Raw genomic sequence first — 16,115 nt, forward strand, 5'->3', positions numbered from 1 at the left:
AGCTGGCAGAGCTCAGCTTGACCCGAGCAGCCACAGGGCAGCAGCAGCTCTCAGCCTGATGGTTCCTGTCCTGAGCACCCCCAGGCCCAGGGAATGGGCTCAGTTGAGGCTGGAAAGGGATTCCTGGAGCTGCTGGTGCTTTCTGCTGGAGCTGGGGAGGAGCAGAGGGCTCAGCACCCCTGCTGCTTGCACAACAGGCACAGCACAAGCCCTGAGAACTGGTTCTGGGTTCTGGGCCTGGCTTGGCACCAGGAAGGGAAGGGAAGGCAGGATCAGGGGTGCCCAGGTTCTTCCCTTTGCTGGGATGCAGTCAGCCCCCCATGATGGGCAGGGTCACTGGGCTCCCTGTTTGCTCCCAGAGGCTCCTGGGGTGCCCTACCCCTGGGTGATGGCTGCTGCTGGCACCCCCCTAACCCTTCCCAGCTCCAGCCCAGCCTTTCCAGCTGCTCTCATGGTGCCTCTTGGTCTTGGGGAGGAATGGGTCATCGAGAGAACAAGAGCAGCTCTGAGGAGCTGGGGGCCATGGTGCTGCTGGGGGGGCAGCTCCTCCGTCCAGGGGGAAAGCTGAGGTGTTGGGGTCTGGAGCCTGGGGATGGGGCTGAACCCAGGTTTCCCTGGATTTCCCTGGACTTCCCTGGCTTTCCCTGACTTTCCCTGACTTTCCCTGACTTTCCCTGGCTTTCCCTGGCTTTCTCTGGCTGCCAGGGAGGGCGGGTGCCATGGTGTGTGTTCCTCCTGAGGGTGATTCACCCTCTCTGCCTCCATCCCAGGCAGGGACTCTGCTCCTTCCCACACCTCCTGCCCCAGCCCACCCCATGCACGTCACCCCTGCCTGCCAGCTGAGGTTATCCCACCCTGGGCTTGGTCTCCTGGGATAATTTCCCACTTGACCAGCACAGCCTGGGTGAGTCCTGCTGGGGTGGCTGAGCTGTAGACCCTGACCCAGGCTACTCAGCTCTCCAGACTGACAAGGGAGGAGGAGGACAGACAGAAGCAATTAAGGACTGATTCAGCCCACCCTTTTCTTTGCTGTATTTCTAATAATGGGAGACCCCAACTTGATCCTTGTACTCTGGGACTGAGTTTTCAGGGTTGGCAGTGGGCACACAACTGCTCATTACTTCTAAAGTAGTTCAAACCCAGGAAACCCAGACCTTTCCCTTCCAGGTAGTGTTGTGTATATAGAATTAATTGCCATGGAGCAACCACACCTTTGGGGGTGCTCTGCTGTTTTCCCAAAGTCTCAGCTCTTCCTATGGAAGCTGCACACCAGCCCCTGGGATCAGGTCTCATCTCTCCCATTACACCTCAGTCCTGCAACTTTGTTCTGACCATGGGAGCTGCTTTATCAACAACTTCACCCCCACAGCTTGCCCATCTGCTTAATACAAGGAAAAGGGATGAGCAAACTCAGTGGGATAAGGTCTGGCAGTGCCTATCTGGGCTTCCAAAAGAATCTCAGCTTTGCAGCTCAATCATCACAGCCCAAACCCAGCGATGGACAAAGGAAAAGCTGCAGCCTCTGTGGCCCATCAGCAGCACAGATCCTCCTGCAGACCTCCAGGAGCAGAACTGCTGTTCAGAAGAAAGGGAATTCCAGCCCTACTACAACAGTATGTTAACATGCTGACTCTATTGCTTCTGCTGTTGACAATACTTCACACTGAGACATTTTTTTGTGAAATTATATGGGGTTCGTGAGACACGATACCATTTCAATTGAATTATAGTTCTATTGTAAGGCTTCATTTCCTCTCTCATAAAACAGGATCTAACATCCAAGGCTCCTTGCAGGCTATTGCTAAGTACAAAATGCCTGCTGGGTTTTATTGCAGAGACACAGAACTACCAGGGGTTGGCTTATTGCTTTATAAAGCGTTACAGCAACCTTGAATGTGAAAGATGCCATATAAATCTAAACAAAACCTTTTTTCTCCCATTTCAGATGATCTGCAAGGATTCTGTATCGAGATCTTTAGGCAGAGTGTGAAGAAGGAATGAGACTCTTTTGCTTTCTAAAATAAGGAGTGGATACAGGCCAAGAGGTCAGTCTGTGGCTATTATCTCAGCCCCAAATTCAGCTTTTCTCAGTGCAGTCCCAGGTTTAGATTGCAGAGCCACAAGGACCCAGGTAATTGCCCTCTCCTGGCAGAACCCATTCATCTGGAGGTGGACAGATGTGGGCAGGGCAATGATTTACAGGAGGACAAAAGCCCTGATTGCTTTTCAGCAGGGCTGGCAGCCCTCTTCAGAAGAAGCAGGAGGGCTCTTCATGATTCCTGCAGGAGTTACAATGGGGCTGAGCTGGTGCTTTGTTGAGCTCCCTGTCCCGCAGGGAGGTTACTTTTTGGGGAGAGCTTTGTGGATTGGGGTATGGTCACAGAGCTCTGTGCTTCTGCAGTGCCTTCATGTGCCACAGTGGGTAAGGTTTTGTTTGGACACAGCCAAATGTGTCATCCTCTGCACTGAGACTCCAGGCTTAATCAAGATTTTCAATTAAGCCCAATGCTGATCATTGAGAATAAGCACTGGGGGTGCTGGGGATTCTGTGTATGCTTCAGACTTACCAGAAAATAGAAATAGCAGTAATAAAATGAGCACTTTTCTACTTTCCTTTGAATCATGGGGATGGGATGAAAAGGCCACTGAAGCAGTTTCTGGCAGGACAGACTGTCTCAGCACAGTGCAGCTTCCTCACTGATCTGACTGGGCTCAAAATTTGGGGCCTGATGCTGCAGGTCCTATGGTGCTGCTGCACCTTAATGACAGGAGAGGAGCTCAGGCAGGCTCAGTGACAAAGTGACACGGGTGAGGGGCCAGGAGCTGGATTTAGCTGTAGTCGTGCAAGTGTTGAGCACTGCCTGCTTTGGTCTCCATCATTCTGTGGCAAGCCAGGTGTTTGCTTGTGGTGTGAATTCAGGCACACAGGCAGATCCGTGTCTGTGAATCAGCTGAGGCTCAGGGAGCTCCCTGGGGAATTCCTGTTCCACAAAGCTTTCTAAAATAAACAATATTTTGTTCTGCAAGTTAAGCTGATTTCTCTTCTACACCTGGAGCTGGCTGCAGTAGGGCAGAAATCAGGATGGGAATGTGCTTTACCCACCTTTCCTTACCCTGATAAATTAGATCATCTCTCTGTGAACCCCTTTGGGTCCCTGGATCAGGACTTTCCAGTGTAGGAGGAGGGGAACCCATCTCTGGGGTGGGTTGATGCATCCTACTGACACTGCTAGCATGGCTGCTGTGTCTTTCTGTGTTTGTGCCTCAGCTTTTTGAACGTCTGTCTGTGCCTGGGGTGTTTCTGTTCGGGGTTTGTGTGTTCCTCCAGCATCCCCCCCTTTCCTACCTGGACAGGGGTGCCATAGGGAAGCTCTGCTTTCTCGCTGCTCTGGGTGTTGACAGTGGGGTTGCTGGAGCTGATGAGCACGGGGGAGCTGATTTCCAGTGCCTGCCTCTCTGCCGGGGCATGGACCATCCTGTTGAGGGTGTTGAGGGCAGTGGTGATGGAGAACTGCCTCGGGCTCTTCCTCCTGGAGTCAGGAACCTTGGGGAACGCCGGCGGATCTGCGCCCTTGGCTTTGGGGGACCCCGTCCGCAGGGACCCCGACTTGAACTGGGGGGACCAGTGGCTCTTGCTGGTCTGGAGGAGCTGCCGTGCTGTGGTGTTGGTCTGGAAGAGGCAAAGGGAGACAGGATGGCACATCTCAGGGGTGTCCCTGCCCCGCAACTTTCCCCTCTGCCTCTCTCCTATCTGGCAGCAGAGCTGCGGGCAGACTTCAGATGATGTCTTAAAAACTCAGGGCTCAGCCACTCCTCCCCAGGTGCCTGCAGTGACAAATCCTGGGTGTAAAGTCACTGATGCAAAGCTGACAGCAGAATTAAAATCTCTCTGGAAAGCCTCTGGACAACCCTGTGCTGAGGCTGGGTGCTTTACAGGGAGTTTTGTTTCTTGTCAGGGCCCTTGGTGTGCAGAGGTGCAGAGGGATCTGGCTGGCTCTGGGGCAGTGCCATGATACATTTAACTCTGAATTATGTGCACGGACGCTGGGGCACGTCTTCCCTTCCCACTCGTGCTGACACGCTCGGGTGCCTCTCCCAGCAGGACACCCAAGCCCTGCAGCCCATGGGCTCGGAGAAGACATCCCTGCTGGTGGCTTTCCCAGCCACCTCTGTAGGCCAAAACATCCGTGGCTGGATCCTGCTCCCCTTGGAAAAATCCCAGCTTTTAAACCATTGGGTTTAATGAGGGAAGAGCCAGGCCCTGAGTTTGCATATGGGCAATGTTCAAACAGTATTTCTTGGAAACTGCTGATCACACAGTATTAATAGCAAAGGGCATGTGGTGACAGTGTTTTTTACCACGATGGCTGCCAAAGGAATTAATCATGATTTACTGCTGACATTAACGAATTGCAAAACTTTAGAGATTCTCACCCACTCGTGTGAGGCAAGGAGCCTGGCTCTGGGATGAAGGGGATGACTCGAACGCAGGAGCGGTGCAGGTGTCTCTCAGGCATTATCATTTTAAAGCAGAGATTGTTTTCACATTTCCCTCCTCCTCACTCCTTAAAGCAAGGCTTAAAAACCAGTGTGTGTGTGTAGCTGCGCTTACAAGCCAGCAATTTTGTCATTTCTATATGTAATTAACTTTAGCCTAAACAGGAAACATTTTCCTGCCTTCTGTAAACACCGGGGGATGCGATAAAATGGGGCAGAAGCCTAAGTGTCAGAGCCTTGCATCTCCCAAAGCAGACCTAACTTTGCCTGCTCTATAATTAATTTCTAATTCCTTGGTGACTTTATGTGGCCCTAACTAACTTACTCTGCTAACGCCAGACTTAAATAAGTAATTACTGAAGCTAAAATGATTTCATTAAACGAAAGGACATTTTACAAAATATATTAGAGCTTCACATAAGATGTTTTACTCGTGTCCTTTTATAAAATAGCCACAAAGAGGTGCTTGCTGTAATTATGGTGATTACGAGTATTAATTTTATTTCCAGGAATTCTTGTTGGTGCTATTTACGCTCCACATCTCCAGCTAAACTGCAGGAATACAATTAATGTCTAGACCAGTGCTATCAAAATACTGTCAGGGCTCAGAGGTCTCCAGAGCTGCCCAGTGTGAGCAGCCCCAGGGAGCTCAGAGCCCCTCTCCAGCAAGGCAGGTGAGGTGGGATGGTGGGGAAGGGGCTTCATCCCAACCCAGCAGGGTGGGAAGGTCCCTGCTTTGTCTCCTGACGTGTCTCTCTTCTCCTCAGCCCTGCCTGGGATGGTGCTGGTGGCACCCTGAAGGGCAGGACACGGTGTCCCCAGCCTCTCCTGCTGTCTCTGTGTGGCAGAGGGTGACAGACTCACCCACGGTGTTCCAGAGCAGCCTCCTGACACATCCCAGTGCTGTGGCACATCCTCCAGGACAGCTTCAGCTGCCCAGGTACCCCAGAACCCCAGCGTGGCTGCCCTTACTCAGCACAACACCCAAAATTGTTTTTAATTTAAAGGTGTGAGCGTGGCTGGGTCGGGACGTGGCCAGGAGTCTGAGTGGACACAAAAAGTCCCTGCCTGGCTGCTGGTTTCCCTGCTCCAACCCCAGGCTGTGCTGGGTGAATGCAGCTCCTGTGCCCCAGGGTCCCTGTGCTGAGGTCCCTGCCTGATGGGGCTGCTGGAGGACTTGGACCCAGGAGCACCCAGCACCCTGACCCTGCCTCGGGGCCCCTGGAAGGGGATCTGCTCCATCTCTGTCACTCCATGGGGTGGCAACCAACACTGTCCCACACCTGGGGCACAGGAGGGGGCAGGAGCATCTCTTTGGTTTAGGTGTGTGCTGCCTTCCCTCCTGTGGGAGCGGAGATGAGCACAGACACACAGGAGTGAGCCCTGAAACAAAGGCAGAGAGAGGGGAAGAGAAAAAACAAAGGCAGGTGGCAGAGGGCTGAGGAAAGTGCCTCCTGAGCACAGGAGGTTTGGCTGCCCCAGCCCCTGGAGCTGCCCCAGCCCCTGGCAGCCCACACTCTGCAGATGATGAGTGCTGCTGGTGATGTGTAACACTGCTCTGAAATGGGGTTTCCCTTTTACTTCCTCCCTGCAGTCAGAAACCACAGCTGGCTCTTGGCTGTTGGGCTCCTCTTGTCCTTGGCCAGCCACCCCACATCCAGGTCTGACCCTTGGGGACACCTGGGCTGTCCCACAGCCACCCTCTGCTGCCTCCCCTTCCCACCCATGGGAACAGAGGGAGCATCAGCGTGGCACCCACGCTGCCAGCTGGATGGAGAAGGAGGTGGCTTCTCTGCCAGGACAGTGGTGCCCCCGGGCAGCAGGCTCTGCTCTGCCATTGCCTCTCCTGGTTTTGACACTGCAGGGACAGCTGACACTGCCGGGAGTTACTTGGACTCTGTCCTCTAACCCTGAACGCCAGCCCTGCAGCCTTTGGGCACTGAAGGGGGATGCAGCCCAAGTTCAGGTCTTGCTCTGCAGAAGCACATCTCCAGCAGGCTGGGTGTGTGTCCCCTGCAGGACCCCCGGACCTGGAAGCATTTTCCTTTACTGTGCCAGTGGGTATCCTTTCAGAATATCCAAAGGGAGCTCCTGTGGAGCATCAGGACCTCACGTAGCCTAAAGCAGAAAGCATCCCAAGCCCTGCCAGGCAGCCCCTGCCTGCTGCAAGGTGCTGTTACCTTGTGAAACATCAGGTTGTCCTTGTTCTGGGGCTTGTCCCTGCTCCTCAGGTCACAGCTGTAGAGAGCTCTGCCCAGGGGCAGGGCCAGGGGTAGGTGCTTGATGACCTGCACGGAGCCGGCCGGGAAGACGCCGCTGGTCCCGTTGAGCTCCCCCAGGTACCAGTTCTCATCCAGCTGCCGCAGCAGCACGATCGTGTCCCCCTTGTTGAACCTCAGCTCCCCGGGGTTGTGCCCTCGGTAGGTGTAGAGGGCCTTGGCTCGTGGGACCTGGAGGGGGAGAAGCAGCCCTTGGAGTTCATCCATGACAGCAAGGCTTAAGGCAGGCAGAATATCCCCTGAGCATCTGTAATTACTGGGAAAAACGTAATGGTCCAAGGCTTAGGCATGTGTTTATTGGGATTAAGTACCCACATCCTTTCCTGATGTCTTTTTCTAATGAAGACAAGCTCCAAAATACTCATGCTAAATTTGTATCAAGATGAAAAGCAGGCTGAACTCGTTTAAGAATATTAAGAAACAATTAATGCCTTCAACTCGTCTGCCCATGGGATCTCACTGCCTGCTGTGAAGTCTCCTCTGACACGATGTCTGTTTTAATGAACCCAAATATTTCTGTTGCAGGATGGCTGGAGGTCACAGCCCTTGTCCAGCCCTTGTCACTCCAGTGGCCACCTCTGCATGTCTGGGAGAACAGCAAGAGCGAGGTGAGTGCAGGGTACAGCTCTCCTGTGGTTATCTCCTTGCTCTAACACTGTGCCACCAGGATTTTATTTCAGTTTTCGATCTGGGTTATAGCAAGAGAGTCTTCCTAATGCTTTTGTTGCTGCACTGTAACATCAGAAGAGATACACCCAAATCAGAAGAGATGAGAGAACTTTACCATCTTGACTCCTACCAAAATGAAACTACCAAGTTCACTGAAAATAATCCCTTTACTTGGCCCTTATCCCTACAAGGACACTCAATTTAATATAGAGTGCAGGAGATCCCTCAGGGAGCTGATTCAGCCCCGAGCTCTGTACCAGGAGCACAAGCAGAGGGATGGTTCTGGGGAGGAGAGCAGAAAACCCAATGTTCTCTGCCCTCCCTGTTCTGTTCTGGGTATGCACTCAGAACAAATGTCCCTGTGTGTGTGTTTGTGTGTGAAACCTCAGCCAGGTAACGGTGCCCAGGCCAGCACGTCCATCCTGCACTGGAAAAACTGGAAAAAGCAACCAACACAAAGTGCTTGGCCCTGCTGCATCACTGCACCTCTGGGAGAGGTTTCTTCTTGGCTTGAGGCAAACAGTGATTGTTTTTGGTGTGAACACAGCCCTGTGTATTCCAAACCATTATCTGACCTGTGAGAGCTGCAGATACTGCTCTTCCCTTGAATGGTACCAGAGTCCCAGCTTCAATAACACCTTGCCTTGTGGTTCCTTTTATTTAATCTCTTTTGATTAATTGATCTGCTGTTTCTGGCTGTGGGAGCTTCACTGCAGTTGGTGGGAATCTGGAAATAAGGAACAGATCCATTTTCTGCTGCCTGTTTGCTTTTGAAAACGTGGCAGTGTCTCCTTCAAAGGGTCTGGGGCAGGAAAGCAGTTTAAGGGTCCTGCCTGAAACCCTCAAGGAGGGATTCCTGTTCCTGGATGTCCCCAGGAGAGGCAGCATCAGCTCTGAGCCTCTGCAGGGTGGGACTGCCTGTAAAAGACTTTGGACCCAGGACTGCCTGTACCCTGTCCCAGGACTCCCTGTACCTGCCCCAGGACTGCCTGTACCTGCCCCAGGTCTCCTGTCCTCACACAGCCGTGGCTCCCAGCCACAGGGAGACCTGAAATGGAAAGGGAAAAATCCCAAAGGCTCCCAGCTGGTGGCCCAGCTGCATGGGACACATGCTGAGGAAAGGGGGAGGCAGGATGGTCCCCAGCTCCAGAGCCTCAGCCAATATTAAGTCCCATCTGGGGACAAGAGGTTTTTCAGCTCATTCTGTGCCAATCTCTGCAGATCTCGATCTTCTCCTCCCCCTGGCAGGATTTCTGCAGAGCTCACACACATCAGGCATGTTTGGAAAGCAGAAGAGAGAAACTTGACATTAAGTTTCCTGAAGTGTCAAAAAGATCAACTTCTCCATGGAAATTATTTAGGTTTTGGGAAGGGAACAACTTCCAGTGTTTCCAAAAGCTGATTTTAGGTAGGAAAAGGGAACCAAGAGGAGAAAAACTTTATGTTCTGCATTTGCTTCAAAGCATTTGAAACGGGAAGCAATTAGTTTAATGTTTAATTCTAATTAACTCGTTTTGTCTGTTAATTTGTGCTACTGGTAAACACAGGCACTTGGGTTAGTGACACTGAAAGTGCATTGCTGGAAAAAGAAGAGAAATGATGAAAGGGAGGCTCAGGACAGCTTTGTTCTCCTTCAGTCCCCCAGGCTCACCAGGAAAATATGGATTGTGTCAGTGCCAGGAGCTCAGGAAGTCTCACTGTGAGCATGTGCCTGGACCCACAGTCTCCCATGCAGAAAAACAGAGTGTGGGAACAGAGGATGAGGGGAGAGTCAGGGCTCAGTCTCTCAGTGGCAGCCTGGAGTTAAACGAGGACAAGGAGCAGAGAGAGAGACCTTTGATTGCCTTAGGAGAGACCAGAAAACAAACAGGACTCATGCAAACTGCTAAAACTGGGCTTGGAAAGGAGGAGCACCAAGGGACGGGGACGATGAGAAAATGGTTGCACAGCAAAATAAAGCAAAACATGAAAGGCATCAAGAACGAGTTATGGAAATGTATTAAAAATAAGAGAAACTCTGAAATTAAATGCATGCACTGGGAAAAGGGACCCAGGGATGGGGTGCTGAGTGTCTGGAGTGTTTTGTCTTCAGCAAGAAAAAGGGTGATCAGGAATTCTGTGAAATGAATTGGGATGAGGCAGGAGGGGCAGGCTGGAACAAATAACCAGAAACTCATCACAACCACTGTGCCTTCATCTACCCCCACGGAGCAACCAGCGTGGTTTTCACTCTGCAGGGCTCTTTCCTGCTTCCCAGGCCTTTCTTTCACACAGGAAACCTCCAAGCTGAAGTTTGCAGCAGGAGTCACCTGTTTTTCAACACGTACATAAGAGGCAGGAAAGACAAAAAAACCCATAAACTAAGCCAGGCAGCATCCAACCATCCCTCTGTGGCTGGGGAAGGCAGGGAAACCCTCCCTGGACAGCTGAGCTCCTCCTGCTGCTAAACCACCAGCAGCTTGGGGCTCTACCTCAAATCTGATTTCTTTCTCAGGCTTTGGCTGGTTTCTGTCCGCTCTTGGAGGTATTAGAGGCTCTACAAGGCATCTGGTTCTCTTTATTTAAAGTAGGTTAATTGCAATGGCAGAAACTGGGGTGCTAATTAAAGCTGGTGATGAAGAGGAGGTGTGCCTGGAGGTAGCTTGCTCTGGGCTGCAGAACAAGAAGCTTTCCAGGGTGAGGAGGGACCTGGTCTGTGCTGGTGGATTTTTCTCCCACTGGCATGTCCAGCTGCTGATTGTTAATCCATGGCAGCATTTTACTTCTGTGGGGTGGCAGTGGCAACAAAATGCTCAGCCAGATACTGCAGTGACTGTCAGGCTCCCTTGCTGCAGGGTTTGGTGTCTCCTTAAAGTCAACTGGGAAAACACCACGAGAAGCTCTGTCAAAAACTCAGCTGAAGGTTTGTGTGGAGTATTTGCTGCCCAGTAGCAGAGAGGCAGAAAGTATGAAGAAGAAACACCCCTGGTGAAGGGAGAAGGCTTTTCCCTTTGAATGCTGCCTTTCCCTCTCTGTTTTGTGGGTGGTTGTAACATTTTTTTCAATGCAGCCTCATTTTTTCTGTCTTTTCTCCCCTCTATTTTCTTCTCCATCACACCGAGACATGACCCTGCCTCCCAGGAGGAATTTTGGGCTCTCTGAGGGGCTGGACCGTGGAGCTGCAGGAGAGCCCAGGTGGGAGCACTCAGCAGGTGACCTGGGGGATGTGGAACCAGAACCTCCCTCTCACATCACTGCAATGCCACGTGCTCTCCTTGGGTGAGATGGGTTTTTCTGCTTGACCACTCCAGCAGCAGGGATGGTCATGGCAGATGCACCAGGGTGCTCCTCCCCCCACTTAGTGGAGATGAGCCCAGTAGGGGAGAAAAGATATTTTTATTAAAAAAAAAACAACCCTATTTTTGGCATTTGGCATCAGCTGTGCTAGGGCAGCCATCCAATACATCTGAGTCTCCCTCTGCACAAAACAAAGAAGCAAATTAAAAATATGTGCATGTGTGTGTGTGTGTGTGTGTGTGTGAGGAAGCAATTCAAAGCATCTCTTCATAGCTGGGAGAAAAGTGCACTATAATTATCTCCAACGAGCTAGTTATAACTTCCTTGTTATTGGCAGTGGATTAATGTAAGAGCACACACTCATAGCACTAGTATTTTAGGAAAAAAAAAAAAAAAGCAAAAAACAATAGAGAAGAAAAAGAAGCAGTGTGTGAGGCTGGCTGGGCTGGGTGGCATGAGCAGCTGTGAGGAAAGCAGGGAGGGCAGTGGAGAGGAGAGGAGAGATTTCTGCTGGGACAGTGTCCAGGGCTCTGGGGATGAACATGGGATGAGCAGCAGCTCAATCCTTAGCACAGCTTCTTGCTGCTGTCCTGGAGAGCTTCCTCCTGGGGTTTGGCAGGGTGAGCTCTGGGCACATCCCTGTCCCTGGGCACATCCCTGTCCCTGGGCCACTGCAGTGCCAGAGTTGTCCCCAAGCCCTGGGCTGGGACAGAGCCATCAGGAATGGGCTCAGATGGGTTTGTACCAGGCCCTGGGGTGGTTTCCCAGCTCTGATTTCCATGCTCCATGCTCCAGGGAATGCCCTGGAGCAGCTCCTGGTCCCTGGAAGGCAGGCAGCCAGTGAATGAATACCCAGGGAATTCCTGATCCCGATTTGGGTGCCACGGGTGTCACCCCACGTGCAGGGTGGGATCCAACCCCCCAGGACCCGGTGCAGCAGAACCATCTCAGGCCTGGGGAGCCCCAAACCCCCCCAGCCAGAGCAGCACCACAGGCAGGGAAATCCTGCTGAGGACCCCAGGACCCTGCAGGGGAGCTGGGAGAAGCCAGGCACTGTTTGTCACCTGGGAAGTCCCAGGGGATGGAGCTGGTGCTGGGGAGATGTGGTCAGGTCAGTTCATGGGCTGCAGGGTCCATCTGGACCTTCCCCTCCCAGCACTGCAGTGCTGGTGTGGAAAAGCTCAATATTGATGCTTTGCAGAGGCAGCAATGGTCCTGTAGATACATGATTTCTGTAACACCTAAAGCCTCCCTGGGAGGAACAATTTATTTCTAGGACAGTGCCAGGAAGAAAAGAAATCCAGTCCTGGATGTCTTCCAGCTTGATTCTTCTCCCAGCAGGTACTGTGGGTTCAGTTTGCAAGTGTTGGTTTTTTTAATAATTTTCTTTATTTTGTAGGCATTTGGAGCAGGGCTGGTGTCAGTCAGAGGGGAATGAGTGGCACACAGGTGTGCTGCATGGAGCCAGGATTTGCCAGGACCTGCTCCTCAGGGAAACATGTTAAATTGGATCCTCCAAGCCTCCAGCTCTGTCACGCAGGCTCTACACCTGGGAAGCCTAAATATTAAACTATACCAAGGTGATCAAAAGAACCTCCCACCCAGAAAGCTGCTGCTGCAAAAGGTCAGTACCAAAGGATGGAGGAAGATCTTCATATCAGCCCCATCTCCTTTCCTTTGAAGAACTTCATGGTGTGAAGGGTTGGCATGCAGTAGGTGAGGGCACATTTCAATGCCCAGGATCCACACGTGAGCACTACAGGAGCACCAGGACAGCTGGAGAAACATCTTTGCCCTGTGGACCAGGGTGACCTCTCCATCTCTGCACATCCACAAGACAGGGACCCCCAGGGCTGTCCTGCAAAACCTGGAAATACTCAGACTATCCCGTGCCTGGAGGGAATGGAGAGGTTGTGTCCTTAGCACCGTGCAGCTGGGGAGGGTGCTGAGGGCCAGAGAGCAGTGGTCCTGGCTCCCAGAGATGCTTTGTGTTCCCAGAGGATGCTGCTGTAGGAGCAGAGCAGATTCCTGCCCTGGAGAGTGGGAGATGCACAGAGATGATCCGTGCATATGAAGGGTGGAGATACTGTCCCTGCTTTGCCATGGGGACAGCACCAGGAGCAGTGTCAGTGACTGTCCCAGAGGCAGGCAGCAGCCCCAGGGCAGAGCTGAGTGCTCAGCCCAGGCTCTGCTCCTGAGGAGCAGTGATTTACACATGGGGATGGAGAACTGGTTATTATCCACCTACTGATGCCAAGGCTGTGCTGCCTCTTTTTATAGGGAGAGATAATCGATGACAACTGCTGTCCACTCGGATTACTGACTTTCTGCCTTCAGCATCCCACCCCAGACTGCTGGCATTCCAGTGGGATGAGCCACGGGATGAAGGAGCCCTGCATCCTCTCCTTTGCGTGCTCAGCTAGTGGAGTTTCAGGGCTCTTTAGGATCCAGTTGGATGAAAAGAGCTATTTGAATGTAAATTAATTGCCATTACAATTCTGTTTTTCGGCTTTTCGGCAGAGGAGATAACTTCAGCCTTGTCACAGAGAACAAAACCATCAAAAGTGAACTTGTCATTTCAATCTTTTCATATAATTATATTTTGAGGATTCAGACAGTTGGGTGTTTCTGCATTATTTCTCCCCTGAGGAGGATTGCTCTCATCTTCCAAGCACAAGCAGCCTGTGCACTAGGGAGAACGAGGTCAGTCCCGTCCTGCTCAGGCACCTTGGATCTCACCACGTCTGTCCCATTCCCTCTGGGGCTCCCTGGGACACGAGGCAGCTCTGGAGCTCTGAGTCTGGTGGCTGCCCTGCACCAGGAGCCAGCAGGCCTGCAGGGGGAAGCTGGGGATTTAAAACATACGGATTTAGCTGGGTGTGGAAACCATCGTCTTAAGTTACAGGTGCAAGTGGGTGTGATTTGCAGATGGGAGAGATGAAAAGCACCTGATGGAGTCTGCAGGAGCAGCTATTGGAGTCTGCTCCTGAGGTGCTGGGATCCATTTCTGTGCTCCTGAGGTGCTGGGGTCCATTTCTGTGCTCCCGAGGTGCTGGGGTCAGTTTCTGTGGTGCTGAGATGCTGGGATTTGTTTCTGTGCTGCTGCATCTGTGAATCTGAGCTGGGCACTTGTCCCATCCCCTCCTTGGCACCCCTGTGTGTGCCCCCATGGAGGCTCACGTTGCTTGTGAACTCTTCCTGTCACCACTCCAGTGCTGTAGTGCAGAGGTGAAATGGAAAACAACAGAAGAAACCCCCGGGATGCTGTCGGTGCTGGCAGGGGGCAGAGCAGGGTCAGTGATACCGGGGACCAGCGTGCCCCGGCTGTGGTGTCTGCACGAAACCTTCTCAGCCCTCTTGCACTCCTGGTTGCTGCTATCAGATGTTTTTGTCTCTGCTGCAGTCAGCAATCTCAGGCCGTGGTTAAGTTGTGTGTCATGGTTTTAAGCCGCAGAGCAAACAAAGTGTGTCAGCCCTCAGCGTGCCCAGTCATGATGCTCTGCCTCAGCACCAGCTCCTCACCACTGGCTGCAGGGAGGAAACCTCCATCCTGCTCCCGAGACCTCTCCTGATGGATGGGTGCTAACTGGAGCAGTGTGTCCAGGGTGCCCATCACCAGACAGGATGGGTCTGGGCAACGTGTGCTTGGCAAATCAGGATGGTGATGGTGGTGGAAAGAGGGGGATGAAGGGCCATGGATGCTGGAAAAAGGGGGATGAAGGACCACGGTGGTGGAAAAAGGGGGATGAAGGACCATGGATGGTGGAAAGAGGGGGATGAAGGACCATGGATGCTGGAAAGAGGGGGATGAAGGACCATGGATGCTGGAAAGAGGGGGATGAAGGACCATGGATGCTGGAAAAAGGGGGATGAAGGACCATAGTGGTGGCAGGGGGGGGATGGTGCTGTCCCCCTGGGGACACCAGGCCTGCTGGAGGTGTCCGTGCTGCTTCCCTGCTGCTGTTTAAAGCTGCCCTGTGCCTTCTGATTGCCCAACAACCCAGTTTTCGTGTCATGCCTCCTAAATGGTGTCCCCTGTCCTGGCATCAAAACAAAATGGAGGTTCCCCATGCCTGGGAAAACTCAAACACCCACGTAAAACTTCTTCAGAAAAAGGAGATGGTTCTTCATTTGTGTGCAGAGTGGAGTCCTGGTTCCAAATGGAGGCTGAGTTCCTGAAAACTCAGAGCAGCAGAACCAAGTCCAGCAAGCACAGAAGTTTTCATTGAGAGAAGGGCAAAAGGAGAAGGAGAGCAAGGCAAGGTTTAGACAGCAGCAGTGAATGGGTCTTCCCCCTGCCAAGTTCCAGCCTCGCCTCTCTCAGGATGTTTTTTAGCTCCAGCCTGGGCACAGCAGCAAAGCTGCAGGTGAAGGTTCCTCTGGAGGGGAGAACCACAGACTCAGCCCAATAACCAACTCCGTGGAGCTGAGGATGGTGGCCAGCCAGCAGCAGGGAAGCTGTGAGAAGAGGAGGACTCCCAGACTTTCAGCCTCCTCACTGACCACGATACTTTGCAGGTGAGCACAGAGGCTGAGAAACCCTGCAGTTCTATTCCTGACTTGCCATCTGAGCCTGACTCATTGCCTTGGTAACAAATTAAAACACTTTTATGTGTTTGCAGCGTGGTACCTTATTTTGTCAAACCAGGGAAACTGGCTCCTGGTGCTGGCTCTGGAGGTCCTTTGGCTTTCCCCTGCCCCACCAGCCTGTCCCAGAGCAGCAGCAGAGCTTTGGGCAGTGCTGTGGGGCTGGGGGAGTTGCTGGGGACAGGGGACAGCAGGGAGCTGCTCTGCACCAAAGGGTCTCTGTTTTCCAGGCAATGAGGATGGGGTCAGTGCTGTGCCAGGAGCAGGGTTGCTCGCCCATGGGAAGCACGGGAGGGAGTTTGCTGGGAGCTGAGACAGACCCAAGGAGCTGTGGGATGATCAGGTACCACCCAGCCCTCTGCAAAGCCTGTCATGGCTTGAGTATGGGGTGTTGCATCCCTCATCCCATCCAAACAGTATTTTCTTCCTAAGCCTGTTGTGGGTTACCTGGTTTAACCCTGATGCCCTGACCCTGTGGCTCAGCCTGATGGGAGGGATTCTCCCTGGATCTTCCTCATGGCTGCAGCACTGCTCACTGCAAAGCTTCCTCCTGATGGGCTCTGGGATCTGCTGTCCTTGCACACACAGATTTTGGGGTGTGTATTCTCAGGCAATCTCCCAGATGACTTCACTCTCTCTTTGCAGTAGATAAAAGTGTTAAAATGACAGGCAAAGGACTAAAAAGGCACCCGACGCTGTCCTGCTGGAGGTGCAGAGCCAGCACTGCCACAGCAGCCCCTTGGGTCACACTCAGCAATTTTTTTAGGGTAAGACAAACCCTGATGGGATGTGGCTGCAGAGGAGAGG

At 52.5% G+C, this 16,115-nt stretch overlaps 1 protein-coding gene across 2 annotated transcripts in view; it reads right to left on the reverse strand.

The window, feature by feature from the left end:
* Positions 1–16,115, reverse strand: part of SH3RF2 (SH3 domain containing ring finger 2) — a 29,638-nt gene that overhangs the window by 8,763 nt on the left and 4,760 nt on the right. For both annotated transcript variants that reach the window (XM_071758663.1, XM_071758662.1), the window contains exons 3-4: positions 6,678–6,947; positions 3,347–3,670 (exon numbers count right to left, since the gene is read on the reverse strand). In XM_071758663.1, coding sequence (XP_071614764.1) covers positions 3,347–3,670; positions 6,678–6,947 — 594 coding nt within the window. The remainder of the gene's footprint in view (positions 1–3,346; positions 3,671–6,677; positions 6,948–16,115) is intronic.

This window comes from Heliangelus exortis, chromosome 15 (genome assembly GCF_036169615.1).
Source record: "Heliangelus exortis chromosome 15, bHelExo1.hap1, whole genome shotgun sequence".
In the NCBI taxonomy this organism is placed as follows: domain Eukaryota; kingdom Metazoa; phylum Chordata; class Aves; order Apodiformes; family Trochilidae; genus Heliangelus; species Heliangelus exortis.